Genomic DNA, 23,620 nt, shown 5'->3' on the forward strand with positions numbered 1-23,620 from the left:
ATTTTCAGCTAAAGGTTAGGCATGCAGACACCCACACCAAGGCATCCAGAAACAGACTCATGCATATGTATGAACCTCAGAACTGACAGAGGTGGCACTACAAAGTGAGGAAATGACACTTTGCAATGAATCTAAAAGAACAATTGTGCAGATGTGGGGGAAATTTGGACTCCTCCTCATTCCAAATGTATTAGAGAGTGAAATGGAAAAACACAACTTAAATCTCTTAGACTTGATGTAGACAAGATACAAAAAACAAAAGAGGGTTAAATCTTATAATGTTAGAATTAATAACTCCCATGGAGCAGAAGACAGCAAATAAAAATTGAGAAAGCTATACCTGGGACAAGAGTCTGCACTGCATGACACCAGGTAAGTGAAAAATTAATCTTGCCCGGATCTGAACAGGTAAACTCATAGGAGAGGAAAATCCTGGTCATAGACTATGAAGGAAAAGTCAACCCTCCAAGATAATCAAGAAAATGGGTATTAAAACTATGGTAATTATATCAGATTGACAGAAAATTGAAAACCTTTAACATAATTTTTTTTTAGTATTTGTTCTTTTTTATTTTAATACTTTTTAAGATGTTTGATTTTTTAAATGAAATATCATTTTCTTACATCCTTGTTAATTTTTTGACAGTAGAGGATTTCCCTCCTCAGGTGTGGTCCTGTAGCTCTCCCACCACCAAAGCACCCATAATTCTCCACCACAGTCCATTGTATTCTCCCCCAGCCCCCCAGCTTCCTCCCCTTCCCTTCTCCCTTTTGCATGAAGTAGGGTGGCTCATGTGCATTGCTGGCAGTAATGTAAATTGGTACATGCTCCTATAAGTCCAATTGAGCATTATCCAGCAAAGTTGAATGTGACCATATCTTTCAATCTGGCAATTTCAAGTCTAGGTATATGATCTAGAAAAACTCTCCTAAATTTTGCATAAAAACTCAAACAATAATGTTTACTGAAGCAGTGCTTTCAATATTAAAGGACTGGACGCAAATGAAATAGTCACCATTATTATATACAGAATAAACAAATGTCACAGGTATCAGTGTGAATTATTTCCCAAATATAATAATGAGAGAAAAAAACAGCTTATTGACATTTTTTACTGTTCAAAAACAAGTAAGAATGATCAATGAAATAAGAATGATTAATCTACGCTAAGTGAAATAAGCCAGAGAGAGTAAGTTGAAAAATGGATGGTGTCATTTATAGGTGGAATATAGAAAAACCAAACAAAAGGTCAAAGAGAAACTTTAATATCAATCCTTGAAAAATGACTATAGATCTACAGCTTTCATAGGGGGAGGGGCCATTGGGGGGAGCACAATGGACCATGGTGGAGGATTATGGGTGCCTCAGTGTGATCATATGTGTTGGGGGAAGGGAAGATGCTATACTGTCAAAACACTAGCAAGAATATAAAACAATGGTACTTCTATAGCAATAAATAAATTTTTAAAAAGGTGATGAATATGTTTCTTTGTAGATTTAGAAGGATGAAATCAGGGAGGAACACACAGGAAGTGTTCCCTCTATTGATAGTGTTTATTTATGTAAAAAAACATTTATTTAGAATGTTTTATAGAAAAGTCTAGACCAAACATGAAAATTGTTATTTTGTGATAAAGCTGGGTGGTTGACACATAAATATCAATTATTCCTTTTCTGTCTATGTGGAAATGTATGAGATACTAGATAAAGTTTTCAAGGAGAAGTTGTTCAAATGAGGAAAAATAAGGAAAGCACTATAGAAAAAAGAATCTGACCAACTAGTTACAGGTAATAAAATGAGGATATAGTTGCATTTGATATCCTAGGTATACCTGACATGAAAAATCTAACCCTGACCAAATGTAAAATGAACTTAATTTTAGTATCTTTTGATTCACCAACAATTCCTTTTAGAAGCTACATTAATTCTCAAGCTATCCTCTGAAAGAAATCTAGCTCCTTTGGCATATTATGACTCTTATCAGCTCTGAAAAGACAACTTTACAAATATTTTAACTCCCTACTGCAATAGAAAATGATTTTGAATCTATTGACATCATGGATTTGGTAACTAAAACTATTCATATAGATGTGATGTGTGGAGACAAATACTGACTTCAAAAGTGTTCTATCTAGTTTCTTCTAACTTCACTGAAATAACTTGGATAAATCACTTCATTCCTACAACTTCAGGTATAGTGTGATCAAGCATTTCATTCATACCAAATAATCTTTCAAAATTCTCACAGAACTAAATTCATAGTAGTTGTAGAAATCCCTGGAGAAAGATGAAGATGTAAAAATGAGTAGAAAGAATTCCTGAAGTTAAAGTTTTATGGCTGTGTTCTTCTCATTTTATCCACTTCTGATTTCTCATCACCTAGTACACCTGGCAGTTAAAAATGGGCATTAGGTATGCCTTCCTCTCTGCCTACTGTCTTTATAAATGGAATGAGATGAAGGATTTTATATTCAAGTGAATTCTTTGCTGGGAGACTGTAGATATTTGGAAGAAAGACACAGTGAAGGGTAACCAAGTGTGACTGAAAAGTGCAGAGTGCAGTGACATCTTTCTGAAGAATGTAGATCCTCCAAGGGCCTTCTGTTGTACTGGGTAAAGAACAAGCAGGGTAAGCAAGTCTGGGGCAGAGTGGAATTGCTGTGCATGAAAGGGGCAGCACCTGTCTGCCTGTCTGGCTGGGTACTAGGAGAAGAGTTATGGGAGGGGATAAAAAGGAGGTAGAGAAACACTTGAGAGAAAAGGTGTTTCTTAGTGGGGGGCTTAATATGCTGAGAGATAGAGAGCACAGATTTCCTCTTCTCCCTTCTGTGTGCAATAGTGAAAGTGATTACCTCTTTAAAACCTAGTGCCTGGGGCTGAAAGAGGCTGAGCTCTGCATTTGGGTGGGCCCAGAGTAAATCAGAGCTTACCTGGGAAATCAGAACAATGCCTGGGCTGATTTTGGGCTATAACCCAGTTGGCTTCTTGCTAGAATTGCCTTCCAACAAGCATCAATTTGTTAGTGTCTTTAAAGTGGAATTTTGTTAAAATTGTTAATCTTCTTGCATAAGACATTGGTGATAAATTTCTGCTAAATGTACCATCAAATGATATATATTTATATACTTTTCCACAACAACAGAAAACGTTACTCAACTTTTATTTATTTATTGTTGGAAAAATAAAAATATACACTTTTAAAGTAATTATGCTCATTATGAAAATGATTTTATGTAAAATGTTAATAATAATGTATTCCCTAAGAGCAATAATAATGCATTCTCTTAGATCAAAATTAAATTTCTTACAAAAGAAAATCAATTTTGATTGCTTTATGTTTGTGCACAGTCTAGAAAACAAAGAAAAGTTTTTCCTATTTCTTAACTAATTCTAAATTTAGGTTAATTAATCCAAAGTAGCAAAACAAGTATCCAGCTTCACAACAGAAGCTAAGCAGCTTAAATTATGCTTAAAGGATGTTTTTTAAGAATGCAAGTTGATTCCTAAGGGTGGAGAGGTTTATTTTGGATTTTCAAAGTAATTTATTCTAGAATATGTGGGAACCCAAGAAACAACTTCTTTAAAAGCTCATGGTCTTCTGTGATCTATTTGAAAAATAAACTTTTCAGAATAATGCATAACTGGTATTGACTTAAATACTGTATCATTCAAGTCCATAAACATGAATTGCTGTTATTATAGCTATTTTGAAGATTAAATGTGAGATAATTCCTTCAAAAACTTGACAACACACTAGAATCTGCAAAAATCGTAGGTATTATTGTTTTAATATTAACATACTAGAACTCAATACAGGAGGATGTTAGTTAACTCTGTATCTAGAGATTAAACCAAAATCAAGCCCACTGCTCATAAATAAAATTTTACTATAGTTGAGAGAGAGCATAGGGGCCAAAAAGCCTAAAATGTTTACTATTTGGCTCTTCTAGAAAAAGTTTGAAACAAATCACTTTGACTTACTTCACCACAGAGAGGTGAATAAAGAGCAAAAATACTCTGAGAAATCTAGATGCCCAAAATCAATAAAATAGAAGTGGCCCTAATTTTGAGTTTTCAGTAGCTCAAGAGTAAATCAATGTCTTCATGGTTTTTTTAAGTGAACTGAATCACCACTACCCTAGTCTATTAAAATTAAATTTACTTTTGGGGCTTTAGAAAGAAGACAGCAGTGAACACACACATAACAGAAGCTAGACTTCTTGCGAGGTTTGGGGTTTCCCAGAAGTTTCTGTGTTTTGGGGTTCCTCAGTCCTTGACTGTGGCCATGAAAGAATTCAAAACCATTGTTAAGCAAAGCAAAGCAAAGTTGATTTAGAGACAGTGCACCCAGGATGAGGCCAGGGAGGGCAAAATCTATGGAAGAAACAACACAACTGTGAGGGAAGGTGGGATACTCCTGGCTTAAATGGGGGTACAGGAGGGTCCTCACTCCATCCCTTTTTGGGGTTTACTGTGCAGGCACTTCTGGGGTGTTGGTTTTCAGTACAGGCAGGAGTTTCTAAGTCACTGCCCCTCTACTGTGCTCCTGAGGTATAGTTTTATCAGCCCAGGCAGGTGGGGGCAGGTGTCTGCCTCCCCCCAACCCCGCACTGGTGCTTCTTACTCTCCTTGGAGTATACAGGTCTGCCTCTATGTTGGGGTGGGGGACTGCCTTCACCCCTCTGGGCATTTCCTGGATCTCCCCTGGCTTCGTTAGCTCTGGCAAGTGTTTCCAGGGGTCTTGGGTGTGTTGGCTGTTAATTTCTTTAGGCATCACCCTCCCAGCTCTGTTTAAAGATTCTACTATACAGTCCTATCTTTCAGTTTTTTTTTTTAAATATTAGATACCAAAAAGAAATATGACGAAAGTTTATCAACCACCCCTGGATTCCACCAGTGTGCTTAACTAGTATCAGTGCATTCTATATTAAATTACTTAAATTTTTGCTGGAATTTCTTGCAGTGTGGTCATAAGTCAGCAGCATGCATAAAGACATAAGGAAAGACATTCATTTTATATGTGAAAGAGTTAGGTGAAATTTACCGGGGCGGGGGGTCTGTTCTGTTCCTCCACTCCCATCAGAAGGTTATGTGTTATTTCTAGAGGACTGATTTCCTCTGACCTAGTACCTTGGGCTGGGCACAAAAGAAATGTCAATGTAATCTCTAGTGTCCAGGCTTCCCTGAGCTGACACAGGTCACCTCTCCCACAGAGACAAGCACAACCACTTCCTTTTCCATTTCCAGGCGTTTCTGTCATCAGTCCTTTAACCTCTGATCCAATGCTACTGCGTAATTTTCTACCTCACTGATCTTCCCACCTCTGGGCAAGCAGAGCCTTCACCTGCCCTTTGGGGTCTCATTCATGTGTTACAGACTCTATTCTTCCTCCTCCATCTCTCGTCACGGACTCTGCCACTTATGTCCTTGCCTCAGCTGGTTCTGCCCCAAACACCTGACTCCCCCACAGCCCTTCCCAGAAGAGGAGGCTCAAGCTGCCCAAGTAGGACAAAATGGGGAGAGGAAGGTGCCCAGACCTAATTCCCACACCCTTGAGATGCGTTCAGCAGCTGCTCCGTTCTCTCCTTCAGGTTTCTGAGCACAGCATTTCCCTGACAACCAGCCACTGCGAAATGACTTCTTGTTTGTGACGTCACCCCGCATGTTAGCTTGATAGTTCCTTGCCACGCATCCTTGGCGCCACCTCCCTGGCTAAGCCTCCTGCATCCATGCAACATCCTGGGTTTCATCATAAGTCACTAGAATTACCGTGGGACTGTGACTCTGCATCCTACGCTGACCCAGCTCCTTTCCCCATCACCTCAACCACGCCTGCTCTTCAGCCCGATGGAGACTCTGCGTCCTTCCCTCTGATGTTGCACTTTCCTCTTGTTTTCACTTCTTTTCATATAAACTAGACCACAGGGTCAAAATTTCAAATCCTCTGCTCCCCCCATTCTCTATCCCAGTCTCATCTCCACCAGCATGGAAGCATCCAAAGCGGGATCAGTCTCCATGTTGCCTTCACGACCTTTCTTTTTTTTTTTTTCCCCATTTTATTTAATTAATTAATTTTTATTTTATATAATTTTTTTAAATTTTTATATTCCCCATACAATTGTGACCCTCTTATTTTGACCCCAATCCCTCCCCACCTTGCCCCCTCCCCCCATAGAGTGTCTCTGGTTCATAGTTTTTTGTTGATTTTGATTTTCGCATTCTTATAGTTATTCATTTTCCTGGTCCCTTATTTAAGTTTTCTAGATTCCTGCTATGAGTGAGACCATCCGGTATTTTTCTTTTTCTTTCTGGCTTATTTCGCTGAGCATGATCCCTTCCAGCGCCATCCATGTTGCTGCAAACTGCATGTGTTTATCTTTTTTGAATGCTGAGTAATATTCCATGGTGTATATGTACCACATTTTCTTGATCCAGTCATCTGTTTTTGGGCAGTTGGGTTCATATCACCCAAAGCAGTAATAGTGAAGGCAAAGATCACCAGCTGGGACTACATCAAATTAAAGAGCTTCTGCACAGCAAAAGAGACAAAAACAAAAACAAAGAGAAACCCCACCGACTGGGAGAACATTTTTGCACACACCACTAATGATAAAGGACTGATCACAAAATCTACAAAGAGCTGATGAGACTCAACAAAAACAAAGAAAATAATCCAGTCAAAAAATGAGTAGAAGAGGGCCTCCCCGGTGGCGCAGCGGTTGAGCGCTGGGTTGCGAAGCTGCCTGCGGCCTCTGCGGCGCCGGTTCGATCCCCGGCTGCTCCCCGGCCACCGGAGGAGGGTCCCACATGGTGTGCAGACCTCTCCTGCCGCTCGCTGCTCCCCTCAGCAGTGTACTTCGGTCCTTCTGCCTGCTCTGCTCCCTGCTCTGGCTCTGGTGAATTCTCTCACCCTCCTGCGCTTCTGACTGTACCCAGTGCATGTATAAACCAAACAAACAAACAAATAATAAATAAATAAATAAGACATGCCTCTAGAAAATTAAAAAAAAAAAAATGAGTAGAAGAGCTAAAAAGAAACTTCTCTGAAGAGGAAACGACCTTTCTTTTGTATAAATACAATCCCGCATTGACTTGTAGACTCTGAGTTTATTGTCTCAAGATTCAGCCTATCTTCAGCATTGCACCTGAAGTATGTTTAATTAGCTTTTCTGCACTCTCCACAACACCCATGTCCTCCCTGTTTTTCCCATAAGCTTCCACCTCACTGACTCATCATCTGGTTGGACACAGAGCTTGCTCTTACTTCACAGGTCACACAGAAATCACTGGATGGCGATCCCTTCAACCTTGATGCCTGTGTAGAAATTCACCTGCCACTATTAACATTGGTTTACGGTCACCTGTTTTGTTGATAACCCAATCTTCGTGTGCTGCATTTGCACAAAATTATTCCCAATTTTTCAGGGGTTGGCTGGATATATTTTCTCCATGAGCTCGTGGCATTCGGTGTCCACAGCACAAAGAGCTTATCCTTGACTGTCTGTATTTCTTGCTAACTATAACTTCCGCATACCACATGGCGCTTGCCCAGCTCTAAGTCAGTGGCAGAGTAGTACTAAAGACACTTGGTTATAGAAAACAAACCTCCATGAAGAGGAGAATTCATACCTGATTCCTCACAGCTCTTGAGAGCCACACAGATGCTTGTATCTAATAGGTGTAATTATTGATTCTTTTTCTGGAAAGTTTATGTCTCGGTGGATTGCGTTTCTATTAACCGAATTTATTTTTAAATGCATTGGGAGAATTCTGGACGTCTAAGAGAATGCAACTGCATGGCACATTGGTTTCCTATGTGAAAAATGCCTTTTTAATACAGATAATCAAATCATGATTTTTTTTGCCTCTCTTAGGTGATGAATGGGTTTCTAAAAATTATGTCAATTTATTTTTCCATCAATATGTAAGCATTAAATTCTGAGGTATATTTTAAACTAAGTGCTTACAATTGGAAAAAAAAAAACATAATGGCCTCTAGAAATTACTAAAAATGTTTAAGAATAAATTTTAACAAAGATATGCAACCAATAAAGTATTATTCTGAAGCTCCAGTATAGTAAGAAGGGTGCTAGAAAATGTTTATTTGATTAGTAAAGCACCTTCTTCTGATCCGACATAATTTTTTGTCATTTTTAGGTCTTTTTCTATATATGGTATATATAGCTGGGGTATGTGTGTGTGTGTATGTGTGTATGTATATACACCCATACAGATATATTGATATATATACACACACACACACACACACACACACATATATTGTGTGTGTATATATATATATATATATATATATATATATATATGGGGTGTACATTTTTATATGTAAATACATGTATATATATATGTGTGTATATATATACACATATATATATACACACACATACTTAATTGACTTAGCACTGGTTTATACTACTGTATCAGCCCCAGGAATCCAGCTTGTCACTTCAATATCTGCACATACACAGCACCCTCCACTGTGGTCCTAGTACCAAACACCACTATCAAACTAACCCCTTGGCCCATTCCTCCACACCCTTCCATGGTACATTTTCGAGCACAGCATTTATTGACAGTGTCTTTTAATTTCCCTCCAGCCCCCCTTGGTAAGTGGGCTGGCTTGCCTAGTCACCGTCTTCTGAATCTGCACTCGCTCACACATGGTAGGAAACAGACTAACATAAGATAAGAAAGGGAGAGAAATGGAGAGGTGGCAGGGAGATAGCAAGATTGCCAGAGAAGATGGGGCAGAAGGGTTACCTTGGCAATGCAGCAGAGTTGGGGTGGGCCCATGGGGCCCACAGAGTCAGGCCATCAAGCCGCACTGTGACCAAAGGAAACACTTAAGAAGCAAACGGGGAGTCAGTGTTGATAGCAATCAAATAATTAATACATTGAAATTCATTTTCTCCTTGACAACAGATACTGGAGATGCACTGTTACTTTGAAATGTGGTCTGAACCCCAAAAAGTGCTCACCTCGGCGAGGTAGAACTCGTCGTACTGCCTCCGGAAGCTCTCGCCTTTGTGATAGTTGCTGGCGGCCACGATCACGTCCACAGTCACCACGCTCAGGATGAACATGTGGAAGACGGAGGACCTCATCATTTGCTGCGGAGGCAAAGCAGATGAACTCAGCGGGGAGAGAAAGCTCGCTGTAAGAGGTGGCGGTGGGCTCAGACCTTATCTGCAACACCTCTGGGGCAGCTGTGTGCAAACAAGGCGGAGCTTCTAAGACAACCTGCTGAAGGTCACTGCAGAGAGTCTTTGTCTTTGGGCAGCTAAATGATGGTTGGGGAACTAGTTTCAGTGACATTTGGTTAAAAGCAGAAAACAGACTTTATTTAGCTTCTGAAGAGCTCGGATCTTAATTTCCACTGGTTAGTCAGGAAATATTTATCCTTAATGTGACTATAAGGAAACAGAATTTTTAGAACGCTTGTATCACAAAACAATTACTGATTTAGGCTATGTCAAGAGAGAAATGATTTTAGAGATGATCATAAAACTAGAAAAGAAGCCAAATCAGTTTATTCTTTATTACTTCCATAAATAATTCCTTTAAATCATTTTATTGAGTTATGATGGACACGTGAAGAATTTGTGCATAGTTGATGGCTACAATTCAATCAGTTTAAGGAATAAATATTTCCTTCACCTCCTAAAGTTTCCTCCTGCCTCCATTATTACTGTTGTTGTTATTAAACAGTAGTAGCAGCAGTAGTAGTATGTTTGTGGTAAGAACTATCCTCATAGCAAAACATCAGTATTGTTGGCCAGAGGCACTGAGGCTGCACAGGAGATCACCAGCACTCAGGCTGCATAACTGAAACTTTGTTCCCTCTGCATAAATAATTTACGAAACTTAGGCTACAACTGACAACTGACATCTCTGTGTATGCTGTGTGCTGGAGCAGCCTGCAGGCTTGACATAAATGGGCTCATTTACTTCCTAACATCCCCAGGAAGTTATGACAGGAGGTAGGGAGGAAGCTCGGGCACCACTCCCAGGGCAGGAATCTGCACACACAGAGCACGGGCTGCACGGACACACACGTGCCCCATGATCCGTCTTCTTTAAACTTCTTTAAACTCTTGCCTTACGCTGAGATTCCTGCCCCATGGTGTCTGGATGATGCCAGCAGATAATGAGAAGCTGTTAACAAGTTCTGGGGCTGAATGGGACAAATACCAGGATCCTCAACTGTGATGGCCTGTCCTGGGGGGCTGTTTGCTTATGACGGTCTCATCTAACTCATTATGAAAAGGCCAGTTAGAGATGAGAGGGCAGAACGGCCTCTTCAGGGTGTTATACCCACTGTACTCTCAGGTCACTGGCCAGGGAGCTGAAAAGCAAAAGTGCTTGTGGGTTCAATGCCCGTCTCTGCTTGTTGGTTTTTGGTAACGACAGGCAGCAGAACCAGGTTTATTCCTGTACGGTTATGTTTATAGAGAAAGAAACTGAGGCATAGAGACATTAAATGACTTTCCCACTGTCAGACAAATACTGAAAGCAGAGCCACGATCATCACTAGGACCCAAGCCTGCTGGTTCAAGTCTACTGCTTACCCTGAGGTGAGAAAGTCAGGCAGGCAAAGATAGTAAATTATTATACTGGCTGCCGTGTAGCGAATGCTTACTATGTCTCAGGCCGTATTACCAGTATTTGACCTATTTTATGTCTTTCCATCTCACTGTAGTCCTCCACAGTGGGACACATTGCTCACTTTCCCAGTGAGTTCAGAGAGACTGAGTCATCCGCCTGAGGTCACACAGCATGCACACAGCAGAGTCAGGCTTTGCACCCAAGTCTGTTCAGAGGCCATTCTGGGACTTACTGTGGGGAAGAAAATATGTCCATGGAGAGAGCAGTGGCTGAAGGTCCTGGGCAGCAGGAGGTAGAGAAGGCAATCTATAAAAGGAGCCAGGCCCCGAGCAGGGGCCACATATCACACAGCCCCTCCCCGAGGCCCCTTTCTTCTCAGTACTCACAGACACATGTCCTGACCATCGGTCTGACCTGAGAATGCTTCAGTCTTTGCAACCACAAGGACCTAAGTAAAGCAGAATCTGAGGGGCCTCCCTGGTGGCTCAGGGGTTAAGGACAGCGTTATCAAGCTACTGCCAGCCACTGCAGCACGAGGTTGATTCCTGGCAGGCCAGGGAGAAACCCACATGGTGCAGCAGACCTCTCCTGCCTTGCCCGCTGCTCCCCTCAGCAATGTACTTCAGTCAGTCTGCCTGTTTTGCTCCCCACTCTGTCTCCGGTGAATCCTCTCATACCCCATACCTCTGGCTTACACCCCAGTTCTTACATGTGTAAATAAATCTTTTCTTAAAAAGCAGAACCTGAGGAAGGGGAAGGAGAAAGGATTGCTTCTGGGCAGCACCACTGTCTCCAGGCATCCACATGTGTGATTTCACATTTGCTTCATCACCTGCAGACAACATTAATAACCTGGGATTTGAACTAGACCGGCAGAGTTGAAGCCTCAACCCCTAGGAGCTCTGTGGCTACAGTGATTGTCTCAAACTGCCCCGTGCCTTGGTTTTCTCATAGCCAAAGTGGAAAAAATAGTAGCTACTCCAGAGGTTGTTAACAATTTTAGGAGTCCATATCTGTTTAGTGTTTAGGGCAATACTTGCCTATTGGCCTATAAAGATGGCAGTAAAAATAAATGCAGTTCTGAGTATCAGCTCCTTTTTGTTTTTTAAAGATTTATTTATTTATGCACACAAGAGCCGGGGTACAGGCCAGAGGTGTGGGGGTGTGTGTGTGAGAGGAGTCACCAGAGACAGAGCAGGGAACAGAACAGGCAGACTGACAGAAGTACACTGCTGAGGGGAGCAGCGGGCAAGTCAGGGGAGGTCTGCTGTGCCATGTGGGTTGTTCCCCGGCCGGATGTGAATTGAACTTGTGTTGCAGAGGCTGCGGACAGCTTCACAGGCTGCATCCTAACCCCTTGTGCCACCAGGGAGGCCTGAATCAGCTCCTTTTTTGTAGAGGAATGAGAAATTAATTGCCCAAGGTCAAAGAATTAATCATGCTGCGTATTTGACTGAGCCCACCAAGAGAGATAAATAAAAGTGATAAGGGTCTAATAATTTGGGAGCTGTCAGAGACAGGGGAAAAGCAGATATTTAGTAAGTTTTTGTGTCACCATGGTGATTGATGCCTTCTTATATCCATTTGCCTTTGACTTCATTTCATAGGTAATACAAAATCAAATCTCAGAACTGCCAATCAACATATGTAAATGCCCACCAATGTACTCCAGGGAACTACTGACCTTCATAATATAGATAAGCAAATCAGTTGGCAAGTTTCTATTCTCATTAGAATTTTTATTGTTATTTAGTCTTTCTTGCTTGGTGAGAGTCAAATTCCATAACAATTATTCCCTTTCTATACTCTTTTCAACATAATGTTCTATTAAAAACATTTCAACTGATTTCCACTTTATCTGCATGACAGAAAAGCCACAACTTTCCCTTTCTATTTTCCTTAGCTGTGAATTTATGTCTTAAGTAAACTGTTATTACTGAAAGGTCCAAACAAAGCTTTTAGCCATGGCTGTCAAAAAACTTTTAAATTGGTTCTGTAACTGTCACAGCTTCACTTTGGTGCTGTCATTATAATTAGGTTGTTTTTTGTCTGAATGTCTACGTGTCCCTGTTGGTAGAGAGTCATTAAAATAATCACTTACAATGGAGTTTGATACACTATAATCACCATTGCTTAGCTGACTTTCTCCAAAGTAATAACTTTCAAATATTAAATAAGAATTAGGGTGATAAGTATGTGCAGTAGCTAAATTTAAATATTTAAACCAGTAACTTCAGTTTTAAAGTTAGAGCTACCAACATGGGCCACTTCCACTCAATTTAGTTCAACCAATGTTTGAAATTGACTAAGGTCACCTTAATGAAGAAGGACTGGAAATATTATATTTAGACTCCTATCCAGAGGATGCTCCAAATTTCTACCCTTAAATTTTTCTTCTTCTAAAAATTAATGTAAAGGAAAGTGTTATTCCCTCAAAATAAAATATAACTTGAGATTTTCACATTTGTATTATTTAATGTGGATGTAAAATATATAAATACTTGTAGATATAGAGGTAGATAAAAACACACATCTCTGCATGTAATTATCAATGCTACAATAGTTGCTTCATTTTTGTGTCTCTAAGCCTGTAATTCAATATTCCTGAGAGTAGTTTTGTCACTAAAACAATTATAGGTATTGCTCAATTTATAAAATATAATGTGTTTATCTAAGAAATCCAGAAACTTGGATCTGGTAACAGTATGTGTGCCTACACTAATACAGACATATATTTGTATATACAGCTAAAATTTAATATAAGTCTCTTTAGATCACACCTATGGATTCAGTTATTTAATGTCAAATGCAATGTCATTTTGGTTTACATTTTAAAAAATCAAACAAATTTTTATCATGTCCAAACTGAAATGTCTTAAGTTTGGCTTTATCCAAGAACTACTGATTTGTCCATGTGACAGTTGGAATTACCAAAATACGAATAAAAGACTATGACAGAGTCATGCTGAGGCAGTAATATGGATCAGGAATGTTCAGAGGCCTTGCTACTCAAAGTGTGGCCCTGGACCAGCAGCATCCTGTGAGCTTATTAGAAATGCAGGATCTCAGGCTCCCTGCAGACCTTTGGATTCAGTATCTGCATCTTCAACAAGGTCCTAGATGATTCGTGTGCATGTTAAAGCTTGACAGGCTCTATTACAGAGGAGAACGCTTGAGTAGCACATTTAACTGGGTGACCTATAAAATAGGTAAAAATTTCACAATTGCCTGATTTTAGAAGGCTATAATCACTAAAATACGAGATGACAAATAAAGGCAGGCATATTCTGGCAATATCTGGGGATATACTCTCATCTGCTTCCCTTTGCCCTGCCTGCAACTTGAAAATTAGAACTCATCTAAACAAGTCTGGGTTCATGAAGATAAAACTAAGACTATGTGTTAAGTTTTCATCCATGTGAGGATGTCATGAAGGCTCCTTTATTCCTTTCCATAAAGTCTAGGAATGCAGGTGAGCTCTAATCAGTTGCTTATGGCATGGTAAGAAGGTATAACATGAGAAATCAAGGGGAAGTGACAACTAATCTCAAGAAGAGCAATGCAAACTTACAGATTGCCAAAAACATCTTAAACTATATCACTTTTAGTGATCTAAATGTTTAAATAATTCATAGGAGCTATAGCTATTAAATTTGTTCAGTGATTTTTTTTTCCTATAAAATAATTCCTTAAGGATTCTAGAGACTGTAGGCAAACATCCAACAAATCAAAATAGAGAGGTCTTAGGGACCAACAGATAGATTAGGATAATGAATAGTAATGAATAGTACAGCTCAGAAAGCAAATCTTTAAGCTGCTGCTAGAGTAAATAAAACAGCCTACCTGATAAACAAATTTCATGCACTGAACACTATTTGGGCCATGCACTAAGAGTTTCATTTGTATTAGATTTCAAAACAAACATCTGGAGAACAATGTGATTATAAGATGAAATTTTCAGAAACCATCTTGCCTACAAGCCATGAGCAAAAGAACAGGAACATAATGTAAAAGACCAAGTGCATAAACCTACAATAAATCCTTTGCAAATGGAGCGTTTTTCATTGCTCTTATTTAGAAGACATCAAGATATTTATTACTTCCAGATTCAACATACAAAGAAGTCCAACATATACAATTTGGGATGAAAAGGAAACAGATCTACATCACAGCACCTTGGCCCAGGGAAGTGAAGCAAGAAGCAAGATGTCATTCCAGGCAGGGCAAGGGTGGGAGGGACATTTCAGGGGCCCCTGGCCATGTGCTTATTGTCCGTAAATCAGGAGTGAATGTGTTAAGATTTACCTTGGTTAAGTTCCTTATTAAGTATGATAGGACTTCTATTAACAACTGGATAGACATGAAAAATGTCCTGGCAATATAAACCTCCTTCAATTAATTAACAAAACATGGCAACATGTGGCATCAGGAAGCCCAGCTCACACCAGGTACCGAGCCAGGAACTCAGCACAGCCAGCCCTCCTGTCCCGAACTGGCGGTTTTGCAAGTCAAGAGCCTGTGTATTTTCATTTGCTATAAAAACAGAAAAGACCACCCTTGGGGCACCAAATTGAATCTTTTCCCTGAATGTCTGTATGTGACTACCGTTATGATTACAATTACAGCTATGATTATACTGATAATTTGTGTCTCTCCATCACAGAATGGAATTGGTAGTTTCTAACTGCAGACCAAAGGTGTCTATTATCTGCTCCATGAATGGCTCCAGAGAGCCTATCATTCTGAAGAGGGGTAAAAACACCCCTAACTACTCAGTGCATTTGGTATCTCCATGACCAACACGGTCTGCCCTCCACAGCCGCAGGTTTCACCTTTGTGGGTCCCACCCACCGCAGATCAAATGTCCTATGTGGCCAGTCCCCTGATGATGGTTGGTATCTGCCACACCTTGACTTCTCTGTCTAGACAATACAGCGTCACTACTATGTACACGACAGTCATGCTGTTGGGTAGTATAAGTAATCTAGAATGACTGACAGCACAACATGAGAAGAAATGCTCATCATTACTCATCATCAGAGAAATGGAGATCAAAACCACCACGAGATGCCTCTGCACACTAGTGAGGGACCCACATCAGAACGATCAGAAACCTCCAGTGTTGGGAGGGTGCGGAGAAAAAGGAACCTGCACCCCGTGGGCGGGAACACAGACTGGCCCAGCCCCTCTGGAAACAGTGGGGTGGGGGGTGTCTCCTAATGATGAAAGTAGATCTTCCAGATGATCCAGCAATTCCGCTCTTGGATATCTACCAAAGTATACAACAAAATAGAGGAATGGACAAAACTTAACCAAAACAAACCCTAGAATATGACCACAAAATTGAGGCTACCAGAGGGGGGAGATAAAGGTGAGGAGAGGGTGGGGAGGGGGTCCAGTGGATGATGGTGGAGGGCTGGGGGTACATTGCTGGTGGGAGTGGTGTGGTGACATCATCTGAGGAGAGGTGAACCTGTACCTCTAAATCATGTACAGTGTTATAAACTAACATTAACTTGAAAAAAAGGTAATGGTTAAAAAATATAAAAAGATAATACAATTTTTTAATGGTTAAAAAAAACCTAAAAACATTTTTAATTAATAAACTGAGCACCATCTGGGAGGACATGCACAAGGTGTGTGTAAATACTACACTGTCTTGTATATGGGACGGGATGTGCTCTTGTCAAAGGGACCTGGCTCTGAATGGGTGCTGCTGACATCCCGGGGCAGGGAAGGGGAACAAGGCAAGAGAAGAGGTCAGTGCTGGCCCCCAAAGAAAGCAAGGAAGGTATCAGATTTCATGAGGAGCTCCGAGCAGATGGTCAGACCAGAAAATCCAGAGGCCAGAGGCTGACAGCTCATCTGCTAATAACCAAGAACCTTCCCAGGACGCTGGGAGCCACCTGCCACCCTCACGCTCAGGGCCAATGATCTTCACAAAGGAAGCACCTTTACTGCCCCATGTTTCCCAGAATGCTTACAGATGCAGAACAGCAGATGACCATGCATATTATTTCCTTCCCAGGTACTCAGTGAGTAATCAATTCAGGGGCTTCTCATCAAGACCACCTACCTCCAAGTCATTCAGGCCTTTGTAGAAGAATATTTGTATCAAATTTAATATGACCACAAATTCTTCACTTTGGGACAGCATGCTCTCACCTAATGTTTCATTCACCAAAGCCTCACCAAATCCCTACTGCTTTCCTAAGTCCATGATGGGCTCTGGCAATACAGGATGGAGTACACTCCTGTCCTGAACACAGGGCCATGAATCTGGGCCGATGGCTAGGTGAGTCTGTAAACGGCGTGATACTGCACCTGGAGGCAGGCCGGAGCGCGTCCCTGGGGCTTGTTGACATCCACGGCCACCAGCTGCCATCCTCCAGAGGCATCCTCATGAAACATCTTCAAGACAAAGAGGAAGATGAGTCAGAGACACTCAGTAGGGAACACGAAGAACTCTGTCTTCAGCGTTCTGTATTTTTTGTTATCAAAAATTTGTCTTCTTAAAGATTTAAATCTCGATCCTGAGTCACGGCAATTACATTCATTTTAACTTAAGTGAAGAAGAATAATATCGTCAGTGAAGAAGAATCATATCAACAAGAATGATGGTGGAGCTTGTGTTTACTGAGCACTTACTAGGTCCCAGGTCCTGTTTATCTTACAATGCTTTGCATATAATCACCCAAAGAGTCCTCTCTGTAAGACTTTAGAAGAGGCATTTTATACCTATGATATAGATTATTATGGGTCAGACTTGGGAGAAAATGAACATTTAAATTACAAAGCATTGTGTCTGGTGTGGTTTTAGTAGAAGTGGTGAATTTTTATCTCTGTTTATTGGATATGCCCCATAAACCATTCTCAGGTTAGATAAGATGTGTAGGAAGCATGGTGAAAGAGGTTGGTGGTATTTTAATGGTAGGAGACTGATATATCAGTCAAAACATCTTGTAAAATGACCTTAAATAGGCCACAATTAATCTGCTCAGCAGACATTTATGCACTTATAAAGCGAAAACCGTAGTTTCTGTTAGCTTAAGAGACAGAAGTGATGAAATTAGGATAGCATAGAGGACTAAAATCTGACATTTTAGAATTGGACACAGAGGTCATTGGATGCTTAAGTTATTATCTCGGTGTCTTCTATCACCTCAACGATGAATCATCTGTCAACATCACACCCAGCTGGAAGATTTTCTATACTTAATAGCTTTCCAAGGATATAGTTTCTTTTTTTTTTTTTTTTAAGATTTATTTATTTATACAAGAACTGGGGGGTACAGGCCAGAGGCGTGGGAGGGTGAGAGGATTCACCAGAGACAGAGCGGGGAGCAGAACAAGCAGACGGACTAAAGATACTGCTGAGGGGAGCAGTGGGCGAGGCAGGAGAGGTCTGCTGCACCATGTGGGTAGCTCCCTGGCTGGCCAGGAATCAAACTCGCGCCGCAGCAGCAGAGGCTGCAGACAGCCTCACAGCGCTGCACTCAACCCACTGCGCCACCGGCGAGGCCCAATATATTTTCCTTTTAACTCATTAGGTGTATGTATGGGGTGGGGAGGGCTGGATGGAATTTAGGAATATTTATTTTCTGAAAAAAAGACATTAATTGCAGATTTACTCTTTTATTCCTGCCCTAGATTGACAGTTGCCACATGGACTCATATCCTCCATTCAGTCTGACCCCATATTTGAAGGGTAGCTGCTGATGGAACATGGGATGAGGCCAAGATCCCATTACCTAGGATTTATAATCAGACTTTCAAACTGCCAGCAGCAGAGGCGACAGATCATTTACAGAACGAAAACTGGCCTTCAATAAATTGAGTTATTGAGAGACAGAATTCGCAGTCCGTATTTATATCTTTACAATGAATGAAGGTGCACATTGACATAAGTCTTTGATCAGAAATGTCGATTATAAATCATTTTTCCATTTACAGGATTCTGTGCCCCTTTAGAATGAACTGTAAAAAGTATTATTAGTGGTAGAAGGAAGCACATCTTTCGTGAATAGGATCATTCTAAGGATGCATAAGTTGGTTCAAATGCGAAGCTGTTCAATTGCCTTTTCAAGTTTCTGTCAAAATTCTGGGAGTCTTCTTTTAAGGAGAAGAGGCAAAGTGGTTCTGTCAGTCATCAGCTGGAAGCCCTCTGTCCTTGCTCCCTACTCTCTTATCAGGGCACAAAGGCTCCCCAGGGCATGTGTTGGCTTTGTCAGTAGCAGACTCATTTCCTCTGTTAAATTATTTTTTCCAGTAGACCAAAATCAAATGAATCAATTTAATTGTAAGTTAAAGTGTTCCCTAAAGGTCACTGTGAATGAAATAAAGCGAAGGAAACGCAAAGATGTTCAGTTTTTCTTTGTTCTTCTGAGTCATCAAACAACATTTAGATCCATTACTGCAACAGCAATGTGGGGTGGACATTCGCTGCCCAAAGTCAGGACCCTCAGGGACTCAAGACTTCAGGAGTTGCCAATGGAGCCTTCACATCTGTTCTTTCCAAGTAAGAAATTTTTTATGGGATGACTAGGCCACCAAGACAAGAAAAAACATACTTTGACTTCAGTTTGAATGTTCAAAGATTTCTTTCATTACACTTACTGTTACAGACTTACAAAATATGGGTGAGCTGGAACAGCATCCCAGCCACTAGAGATAATCACCATTAATATTTTAGAATTAACGTTTAGGTATTTGAGGCACACACATACAAAAAAAAGGTGAGACCCTTTTTTCACATGAATACATTACCTGCCTATTTTTGTGTCAATAAAGTTTAATCATGGTTTGATGGCTTGCATTTATTCCACTTCTGTAATTTATAGCCAATAATTCTCTGCTAGAGTTATTCCCTCTCTCCATCCTCTTTTTACAAAAATTCCTCCATACTCACTGGCTCATCCTTGAGCATTATCCAAATTTCCTTAGCCTAAATTCCTGGAATTGGAATTTCATGATTTGAAGGTTCATATGTGTTGAAGGCCTCTGATGTGGATTGCCAAACTGTTTTCTAGGGGAGACGTTCCAATGAACACTGTTAACGATTGTGTGTGGCCATGCCTCTCTCTCCTCCTCCAGCAATAACACTGTCCTTCTTAACAAACGAGATGCTAATATGCAGCAGCAGAAGGACAGCAGGTTGATGACAAGGCCTGTAATGACCAGACGAAAGGAGGTCGGCAATTCAGAGAGCCAAACGGAAGGCTCTTGATGCTGAACAACTGGGCTTGAGACCCAGTTCTCCCACTCACGGTTACCTAACACTGGGTGAAGCAATTTTCTAATCTTTGTCGATTTTTAATCTACAATGTTGAGACAATACTGTTACCCATCTCACAACTGTATCATGAAGCTTAGATAAGTCTGCTTGTAAAACCCTAAGCATACTGCTTAGTGCAACTCTCGCTACTGGCCAGTTTCTGTAATAAGACATTATGAATTAGTGAACTATGACCAATAGCAAGTGAATGGATTCCCATGAGTGCTCTCCTCTTACTAGCTTCACTGGGGAGCCGGGTGGAGATTCCTGTCTGGAGAATTATCTCTGGCTAGTCTGTTTGCAACTGCTAGAGTTTTATTATGTGTGGCTTGATTTACAAGGTAGCTAAGAGTGCCTTGGGGATTGTACTATAGGTAAAATATCACCACCACCACTAATAACAACATTAACAGATTGTTTTCTGGGAGGTGGTAGAGGAAGAATCTTAATTACAGGGTAAACATGAGCAGCTGAATTGAAATTCCAAACCTAAGACACACACATGAATGCAGAGAAAAATCTAGAAATTTTGAAATTCTTAATCTCTCTGGGTTCTTGCAGAATCAATTATTTAAAAAATAGGCGGAGGTCATTATAATACAACATAATGAGAGTGGACATGATTTAGTTATTAAATAAGCTGTTCAGTGGCTCAGCTTCATGAAATGAAATCCTCATTTACGGCTTCCTATGATGAATAAATTATACCATTATGATGGTTTCTTACTAGAAGGAGCTCACCATTGTACCTCACTAGAATAGCCTTTCCCAGAAACCGAGAGCATTAAATTGCTTTCTCCCACACTTTAATGATGTATATTCACATGAAATGGTCTTGGAATGCAGTGGACACATTGTGACTAGAGTATTATCTTTGAGCAGTAAGTTGGCCATAGTCTTTTTTCTTTCTGGAGGAAAAATTCTTTCTATTTTTAATGGTGTGTGCTCCTCATGTACATATTTCTGCTTTTTAATCTGAGGTTGCGCATTCCTTCGGAAGGTGCTAGAGCGATGGGAGAGATCTGTATTCTAGAGATGCTGACGGAACCACAAAGGAACCACAGTGGTACTCCTTAAGTACCATTTTATCCTATATCAAGTCTACCCTTATCAGTCTTCCATCTTAATTAGGGGTTATTAATTCAGAAAACATGGGCCAGCACCAAGCTCAGAAGGACGACAGACTCAGAAATGACTGCCTTTCCGCCAGTCAGGATCTTTATCTACACTGCCTCAATACGAGCCAACAGGACCACAATCCTAGAGAACAGCCAGTGTGTTCTGATGGCCGGCCTGGTGTCTCCTGTCCCTAGGAACACGTGGCTCCTTCAGTTCCTCTCCAAGCCATAGGGAAGCTCACCCCGCTAGGCACCAGTCTGCACCAGACACTCATGTCATTGACAGTAGCCGCTTCAATTCTAAGGAAAGAGACCTATATCCCTACCCGAGATGCAAAAGCCCAGGACATTCTACTGACACATCTGCACAGCCCAATATTCAGTTCTGGGGATATCCACCCCACCCCCACCCCGGCCACCACCAGCAACTTGTGACGTAGGTGGTCCAGTTGTGAACTGCCGCGGAGCCACTGCATCATGGACAGGTGAGCTTCCTGCACCTCTACCCAACACAGACCGAGCAGGGGCAGCGCGACCCGGGGCCAGCACCGTGCAGGCACAAAGTCACCATCCCCATCAGCATTCAGGCAGAACAGTGATTCCTAATGGGAACGCTTCCACACCACCTTCCTTTTGCTTTCCTGCTTCTAGTTGTATTATGGTCTCCACAAGACCTTTGGTGATGATTTTTCTTTAATTTGTATCCATGTTGAGACTTAAGGGCAATTGCTGTGTTATTTGAAAGAAACATCTCAGCATCGATTCCCTTTGGCCTCCGACTGGGCGAGAGCAGAGTCACGTTCTGTGAATCGCCTAAGAAAACACCTTCCCTGGCCCATTTGTGTGCAGTTTTTACCACACACACAGCCAGGCCGGACCCACGACTTCACCCTTCTGGAGGAGTCAGCCGATAGGGAGAATGCAAAGGCCGCCCTAGAGAGGCAATCGCGGCCTCCATTTCTCTTTCTCCAGAGGTGTGTGCTCCAGCCTGCCATCGCCATTTCATTCTCTTTCCTCAGAGTCTATTCCTTTTGCTAGCATTAGAAACTTGTGACTTGGTGTTTTAAACCATCTAAGCAGAGAGGTCCTGGTGCACAGATTTTACAAATGTAACCAACATCTCTCCCTGCCCCCCGCAGGGCAGCATCTGGGCCACCTGGTGTGGAGCTGGGCTGGGCCTGGCGCCTGTTGCCTGGCAGCCAGAACTGCTTTTCACCAAGAGGCTGCTGCAGGAGCTTCGGTTGCCTAGCAACAGGGTGCTCAGCCGCAGCGTTTTTCTTAATGAAGGTTTTTCACAATTCTCTGTGTGATTACCTCTGCTGAATACCTAGACGCATTACCTGTGCATTACCAACTTATTCCTCCCGATCAGTACAATTTGACATCCAAACAATCTTCTACAACTTTGTGTTAGTCTCTTCACATTTCACCTACTATTATAACTGCTGGTTGATTTGGGGGTGTTTCCAAAGACGACTTCTGTGGTTTTATAAGTAAGAGTTACTTAATGAGCGGGCTATGATTTTAAGGCATTAGAGGCCACCTCTCAGGAACATGCGAAGCACCTTCCGTGCTGAGTTCCTAGTTCCTCCTCCCATGTCATTCTCAGAGCTAAGCACAGAAATCAGCCCTGCAGGGGCCACCACCCCACTTAGGGAACCTGTCGGAGGGACTTGGCTGTTCCTGATTGCTCACGGGTCACTAAAAGAGATGACAGGAAACAGGAACCAGATGTGGCTGAGTCTTTGGAGGCCACCCTGAATGCTGTCTACAGCACACCCTAGATGACACTGGAAAATGTCATGGAAGCTTGAATGGCTGATCGCTAAAACTGAACAATATTAATACCATTTCATGCATAACAAAATGATTCACGCCGGGATGATTTAAACTCTCACAACAGCATACAACGGTACATGAAGCCTTTCCAAATCTTACCACATTTAACAGCATTTTTGCATATAATTCTTAAAAGTTCCATCAGAAGATTTTTAATCCTTTGATTTGTAGCTTGGATCTTTCACAGGTACCTTGGCCCCAACAGATCCACATAAGTATTTACAAGCCTATGTTACAATTCTTATAACATTTAATAATAAAATAACTTATATCTGCAAGGCATTAAAATCATTTCATTCTTGTCTGGAATGTTCATCTGTTTTGTTGATGAAGATTTTCATTGGAATGAGATATATAAACCTGTCTCTTTCTAAACACCAACTGAAACACACATGCACAAAACCAAGCCAAAAATAAAGACACTAGATCTGAATTGTCCTCTTACAGAAAAACTGGCCTGCTACTTCAGCCCAATCCTAGGGTGCTTCCAACTTTTCAGGGGCAAAGTGACCCCTTCTGACTTCGTGGTGAACCCTCCAACAACCTCAGACATTCAGAGCTGAGTTGTTGTCTTCCTGACTTACTACACTGTGGTTGGTTTGTCCTGCATGAAAGCAATTTTCTCTCCCAAATTTTGATCCTGTATATAAGGCCCACTATACTGGTTTTCTGTTACCTAAATAGATATTTCTAGAAATGGGACACTCCAATTTCCATGTGTTGCCTGCAAGCCAACTGGGGACCTGTGACAGCAGAATCAAGTC

At 41.2% G+C, this 23,620-nt stretch overlaps 1 protein-coding gene across 4 annotated transcripts in view; it reads right to left on the reverse strand.

Moving 5' to 3' along the window:
• NALCN (sodium leak channel, non-selective) overlaps window positions 1–23,620 on the reverse strand; it is a gene marked incomplete at its 3' end in the record, with an annotated part of 232,286 nt that overhangs the window by 147,322 nt on the left and 61,344 nt on the right. For 3 of the 4 annotated variants that reach the window (XM_084234487.1, XM_084234486.1, XM_084234485.1), the window contains exons 9-10: window positions 16,950–17,036; window positions 8,999–9,130 (exon numbers count right to left, since the gene is read on the reverse strand). In XM_084234487.1, the coding sequence (XP_084090613.1) occupies window positions 8,999–9,130; window positions 16,950–17,036 (219 nt within the window). The remainder of the gene's footprint in view (window positions 1–8,998; window positions 9,131–16,949; window positions 17,037–23,620) is intronic. The other variant, XM_084234488.1, reaches the window with a different exon arrangement.

The sequence above is a fragment of the Talpa europaea genome (assembly GCF_964194135.1).
Source record: "Talpa europaea genome assembly, chromosome: 6".
In the NCBI taxonomy this organism is placed as follows: Eukaryota; Metazoa; Chordata; class Mammalia; order Eulipotyphla; family Talpidae; genus Talpa; species Talpa europaea.